Consider the following 6987-nt stretch of genomic DNA (forward strand, 5'->3'; position numbering starts at 1 on the left):
TGGGTACAGGTAGACACACCCTGTATGAATAAGATATAAGTTCTAGTTTATGTAATACCCGAAGGATTTATACTATAGTGGTAACCATGATTTCTCAAAATTTTGCAGCTCTCTGACAGCATGTGTGCGCTTGTGATTTCTCACTCCATGCTTTCTCTCTCTGAGTCTCTTCCCTATCCTTTTATAAAGAACCTGATAGTGAACAGTTTTATTATCTGAAAAACACCTGGAGTAGTAGGGAATTCCAGTGAAGAGAAACAATTGTACTGTATCTGGAACCTAAATGAACCTACGGCTCAGATCAGCATCTTCACAAATATATCCAAGCCACTTGCCGAAATATACACAAATGGATTTTTGGAAAATTCTCACCCAGATTGAAACCTCACAGTTTGGGTCCATCACTGATTTTCATCCCCAAAATATAAACAGTTTGTTACAATCTTCAGAATGAAAAAACTTCTAATCAATTAAATGCTCTACTGTGACTGCTTGTCTCCCAAAGACTAGAGGAAGGGGATTTTGGTACCTGATATCTTATCTGTCTTTCCCAACTAGACATTATATCCAGTAAAAGATATCACCCACAAAACTGGGTGCCTAATAAATAGGCACCTCACAGGCACCTTGCCTAATAAATGCAATATTTCTCTACCTCAGTGCCTCAGTGAATGTGGGCATATGTGTGCAGTTGCAGTTGTACATCTGAGGGTGTTGGTGTATCATCTGGGTGTGTGCATATGTTTAAAGATTGTTTTAGAGTTACCACTGCAAGCAATGTGGGTCTCTTCCATCCAGTCACATGACTGAAGATCCCACGGCTCTGATGGGCACTGCCAAAGGGAACTGTGATGCTCATGATGACACTCAATGTGGTCCAGCCATGTGGTACCAGAACCTTCTCCATATGCAAACTCTCTTGCAAATGCCCCTCCAACTCCACAGCTCAGCTGCTTGCATATAATTTCAATGGTGATATCAGTCATTAGATTGGAGCAAACACTCCCCCAGGTCCCATTGTAGAAAACCTCCAACCGTCCAGCACAGTCACCACCATTCACCAGCCTCAGATCCATAAACTCTAGAAAAAAATGCAAAAAAACAACTTGTACTGACCTGATTCTGATCAAACGTGCAGTATGCACACTGAAATCCCAGAGATCATGGCCAGCTCTATGCAGGGAAATTATCGGAAAAAGCAGCATTTTAATAATGACTTTCATAAACGGGAAGACAAGAAAAAGAAATTAGCATCCAGGGAAGACCTCTATTATTCTTATTTCTCCCCTCAAAAATCTGACTCCTCCTCAGCAGCACTCTAATAATGACTATCATGTGTTGGTAAGTGAGAAAGAAAAATACAGTCAAAGAGGATTTCTATAATTCTGTGTCTCCAGTCTCCACTCCAGTATACCCCTGGTAACCAGGTTCATCAGAGCAGTTACAGAACAGACCTGAACAGAGCACTCCTGCATCCTCTTTGTGTCGGCAGTTGTGTTGGCCCCAGCTCCTGGAAGGACATGCCCAGAGCTCAGACTCATTCCCAGCGCATTTCACATCATCCAGCCAGATCTGCCCTGAGCCTTCCCCATAGTGAGCAGAGGCAGATGCCTCAATGGCGTGTCCACATCTCAGTTGTTTGCAAACTACGCTGGCATCAGACAAGTCCCAGGAATCATCACAAACAGTCCCCCAGGTGCCCTGGTAATAAACCTCCACTCTCCCAGCACAGCGACCTGCCCCATTCACCAGTCTGATCTTCCTGCTTCACTTCCCCATAGTGAGCAGAGGCAGATGCCTCAATGGCGTGTCCACATCTCAGTTGTTTGCAAACTACGCTGGCATCAGACAAGTCCCAGGAATCATCACAGACAGTCCCCCAGATGCCCTGGTAATAAACCTCCACTCTCCCAGCACAGTGACCTGCCCCATTCACCAGTCTGATCCTCCTGCTTCCTGTAAGGAGAAATCCCAGCAATTAATGGGCAAATTAATGATAACTGAATAGCTTCCATACAAATCATTCTGATATTAAAAAGGTTCATACATTGAAATTACTTAAAAACCTGTACATACAAGTAAAAATAAAGGAAAACATCTGCAAAGTTAGAATACAAGAAGATACTGGACAGGAAATAATTCAGGCTCATAAATAGTCTGTGCCTCCCTCTACCCCCATCAGAGGTACAAGGGGCAGAATTGCAGCCATGCTTTGGAACTTGCTATATTTTTATCCTGCCAACCAAAAATGTACTGATTTGACCCTTGTGTTAACATCTCTTTGCATTCGAGTGAGATCACTTCACAAAGTAGGCTGGTGGCAAGTTCTACGATGGTCATATTTCTGCTCAATTGTGGATGTCAGGAGTTAGATCAGCAAGCAGGCCAAGCAGCACCCAGCTCAACAGGGGTAAGGGTCTGACTGCCTACTGATTAGCAGCAGTTCTTTCAGAGTGCACAAAACTGGACAATATAACAGTTGCCTCCCTGTTAACCCTGGGCCTCTGACTGCTTGGGTACCAGTGGCCTTTGTCTGCTTGGCCCTCTGGCAGGATGGCAGGTAGGAGCTGACCCTGAACCAATGGTAATAATGGCTACAGCAACAGCTCAGGAAACAGTGATTGTGCCTGTGACACTGCAGGCAACAGTGGAGGCACTTCCTGCCCTTCCTGATGGGAAAGGGAAAGGGATAGAAAACATGGAGGGACCTGCAGGAATAATAGTTTCATAGTTTCATAGTTGGTAGGGTCAAAAGGGACCTGAGCAGATCATCAAGTGCAACTCCCTGCCATGGCAGGAAAAGGTACTGGAGTCAAATGACCCCAGCAAGGTGTTCATCTAACCTCCTCTTAAAGACCCCCGGGGTAGGAGCCAGCACCACTTCTCTTCGAAGTTGGTTCCAGATTCTAGCCACCCTGACTGTGAAGTAGCACCTCCTGATATCCAGTCTGAATCTACCCTCTGCCAGCTTCTGACCGTTATTTCTTGTCACTCCTGGTAGTGCTCGGGGGAAAAGGGACTCCCCCAATGCCTGCTGGTCCCCCCTGACTAGTTTGTAAATGGCCACTAGATCCCCCCCTCAGCCTTCTCTTGTGGAGGCTGAACAGGTTCAGGTCCCTCAGCCTCTCCTTGTAGGGCCTGCCCTGCTGCCCCCTGATCATGCGGGTGGCCCTCCTCTGGACCCTGTCCATGTTGTCTACATCCCTCCAGAACTGGATGCAGTACTCCTACTGCGGCCTGACCAGTGTCACATAGAGGGGGAGGATCACCTCCTTAGACCTGCTTGAGATGCATCTGTGGATGCATGACAAGGTGTGGTTGGCCTTCCTGACCGCGTCCCCACACTGTTGGCCCATGTTCATTTTGGCATCAATAATGAGTCCAAGATCCTTTTCTGCCTCTGTACTGATGAGAAGGGAGCTCCCCAACCTGTAGGTATGCTGCTGGTCTTCCTCCCAGGTGAAGCACCTTGCACTTGTCAGTGTTGAAACCCATCCTGTTCTCATCCGCCAACCCCTGTAACCTGTCCAGGTCCAATTGCAGCCTATTCCTCCCTTCTAGCATGCTCACTTCTCCCCACATCTTAGTGTCATCTGTGAATTTGAACAGGGTGCTTCTTACCCCACCATCCAAGTCGCTGATGAAGATTTTGAAAAGTGCGGGCCCGAGGAACGAGCCCTACAGTACCCCACTGACCACATCCTTCCAGGTCGAAAATGACCCATCCATCAGCACTCTCTGGGTGCGGCGCTCCAGCCGCACTGTGTAGGTGTCGACGCCACAGTCTACTAGTTTTTTAATAAGAATGGGATGGGAGACAGTGTCGAAGGCCTTCCTAAAGTCCAGAAAGATTACATCCACTGCTACACCTGCGTCTAAGGATTTTGTGACCTGGTCATAGAAGGCCACTACGTTGGTCTGACAGGACCTGCCTCTAATGAACCCATGTTGGTTGCCCCTAAGCATAATCTCCCCTGCTAGTCCCTCATGGACATGTGCCAGGATAATTCTCTCAAAAAGTTTACCCAGAACCGAGGTAAGACTAACTGGTCTATAGTTTCCTAGGTCCTTTTTCCTCCCTTTTTTGAAAATGGGAACCACATTGGCCCTTTTCCAGTCCTCTGACACAATGCCAAAGCACCATGAGTGCTCGTAAAGCCGTGCCAGGGGTCCCGCAATGACCTCTGCCAATTCCCTCAGCACTCTGGGGTGGAGATCGTCAGGACCTGCTGATTTGAACACATCCAGTCAACGATGTTCACTTGTGAGGATAAGTGCCACAGCAGAGTTTTTCTCTGGTACTGGGAAATCGGAGATGATGAGTCTGGAAATCAGTCAAACTGTGCTTCAGAAGATACCGAAAGTCTGCCCATCAGACCTAAACTGCATCATTGTTATACTTCTGGGACTAGACTAGGATCTGAGTTTTAGGAGCTAAAAAGGCTATCAGAAATTTCTAGACAGCTTTCAAGAAGCCAAGGGTGACCCAGTACTGATGTACACTGTTTTTAGTGTGGCGCTAAATAATAGAGAGAGAATGGTAGAAATTAAAATACATTCACTGAAACAGACTTATCAATATAGGTAAAAATGCACTCTGAGGAAATAAGAAAGATAAGTAAAATAGGGGCTAAAAACAGGATATGGACAGGCACTTGGATGGCCCAAAGCCCTTCTAAAAGCAGCCCCTACAACCCCTCAAGTCCAGGAGGTGTATACAGTCTCCTCACATTGGTAGAAGCAGGTGCTAACTGCAGTGTTACATATTACTATGGAAAGCCAAAATTTTATCCTAAATGGGGCAAACAGGGACACCTAGCAGCAGCCCACACTTGGGTTAGGTATAGGTAAAGATACACTCTGAGGAAATAGGAGAGATTAGTAAAATAGGAGAGATTAGGAAATAGGAGAGATTAGTAAAATAGGAGATAAAAACAGGATATGGACAGTCACTTTGATTCTCAAGCCCTTTTAAAAGCAGACCCCAGAACCCCACAGGTCCAAGAGGAGTATACAATCTCCTCACATTGGCAGAAGCAGTTGCTAATTGCTGTGTTACATATTACCATGCAATGCCAACATTTTGTCCTAAATGTGGCAAACAGGGACACCTAGCAGCAGCCCACATTTGGCTTATTTGTTCAATGTGGAGGTAGGTGGGGCACATGGCACAGCAAAGGGAAGGTTTATGGCAATATAATTTCAAATGAAGAGATGTGATCCTATATAATGGTCTGGTGTGTATTTAGCTTTCCACTCTTAACAGGAAAGGAAAGGAAAGGAAAGGAAAGGAAAGGAACAATCAGGAACATCAAGTTGAGATTCCTTGGGAGATCTCCTACAGGAAAGGGTCCACAGAGTAGGGTTAACATAAGGAGGAGGAGGAGGAGGAGGAGGAAGGAAAAAAAATGGAAAGAAAACAATCTGTTCTCCCAGCCTGTCTTGCTGACTCCCTGACCCACCATGATCCTGGTTCCAAGCCAGACTCCTGTCCTCTGACAGCCAGCTCCCGGCCTGTAGTAATCACCAGTATCCCAATCCCGTAAACTATAACAGCCACTCCAGGCCTCCTGGCTAGTCATTCTGGCTAGATCCCTGCTTACTGATCCTGACCCCTGGTCTCACATTTCAAAACTGCCAACATCTGGGCACATTATACCCCTCAGCCTCCTGACCCCCCTGGTCCTGACGCATGACAACTGTGGTCCTTTGCTCCCTGACTTATCTGTTCCTGATCCCCTGGGTTGTGACCCTGACCACTTATATCCTGGCTGTACCCCTGACAGAAGAAGGTGTTTGTAGGATTTTCAGGGGAAGTCACCTGAGCAAACAACACTGACATCTTCCGCTATGCCAGCCTGCATTGCCTCAGACAGGGAGTTGTCACAGAGCATCAGATTAGACTCGTGTCCAGCACACTGGACACTTCTGAACCCCACAGGACCTGTCCCGCACTCAGACTTTGCAGGGTGATAGGCTTTCTCAGCAGCTCCACACTGGAGCTGCCTGCACACCACACTGGCATCATTCATGTCCCACTGATCATCCAGGACTCTGCTCCATGTTCCACTGAGGGAAATCTCGACTCGCCCATCGCACCTGTTCTCTCCATTCAACAGTATAAGTGATTCAGAGCGACCTGGCCTCAGGAGAGAAAGAAAATGCATTGAACATCACTTTCTATTTTCCATTATATAACATGCAAAATGTATGCATAAAATTACATTGGTTATCAAATACTCAGAGAACTACAGTAATAAGAAGAACAACTGCTGTTATGAGGATTTTAGGAGAATCCTTCATTAGAATTTTTATACTCAAGGCTAGAGCCCTGGCAGAGAGTTGTTAACCAGGACCTCTGACTAAGTGCATTCCTTGAGGCCAAGGAACAATGCTGGACTTTTGCTTAACAGCCATCAGAACTCTCTTGGCAGGGAGTGTGGAAAGATCAGACCCTATACCTGAAGTAGCTCTGCTGGCAAATCCCCTGGTATGGATGCAGCTTCTGCTTTCTCCTTGCAGAGCTTCTGTTGTCAGGGGTGAGGGTGTAGCTCCAGCAAAAGGAAAACCCCTGCCACCAGATGGCCAAGGCAACTTTACAGTGATGCCCTAATTAAAGTAGTAGCAGTCCCTGTCTCCCTGCCATTATATAAACATAGCCTGAGGAAGGTAGAGAGAAGAAACCATAGCTTTGACTTCTGCTGGGAGACATCCCAACAGGTGATTGAAGGTGCTGATTGAAGGTGTCTCGGTGTCTAAGAATATGCTTCACTCCTCTGCATCTGATGCCAGTATTTCTAGCAGCGAACAGTAGCTCTGGCCACCAAGGTGCTAAAGGATATGTTCACCTGCATGCTTCTGGTAGCTCTGGGCAGCTCCAGTCAGATGCCGTGTGCCACATTACGAAGTATAATTTAAGATACCTCCTGAGCTCCATCCGAGGGTGCTGAAGGCACTGGCCGACATCATTGCAGAGCCACTGGCGGG

At 46.8% G+C, this 6987-nt stretch overlaps 1 protein-coding gene across 1 annotated transcript in view; it reads right to left on the bottom strand.

The window, feature by feature from the left end:
- Nucleotides 1-722: 722 nt before the first annotated feature.
- LOC112552035 (scavenger receptor cysteine-rich type 1 protein M130-like) overlaps nt 723-6987 on the bottom strand; it is a 32551-nt gene continuing 26286 nt past the window's right edge. The window contains 3 exon segments of the mRNA XM_025216365.1: nt 723-1081; nt 1455-1759; nt 1761-1956. Coding sequence (XP_025072150.1) covers nt 723-1081; nt 1455-1759; nt 1761-1956 — 860 coding nt within the window.

Source organism: Alligator sinensis, unplaced genomic scaffold (assembly GCF_000455745.1).
Source record: "Alligator sinensis unplaced genomic scaffold, ASM45574v1 scaffold537_1, whole genome shotgun sequence".
Taxonomy (NCBI): domain Eukaryota; kingdom Metazoa; phylum Chordata; order Crocodylia; family Alligatoridae; genus Alligator; species Alligator sinensis.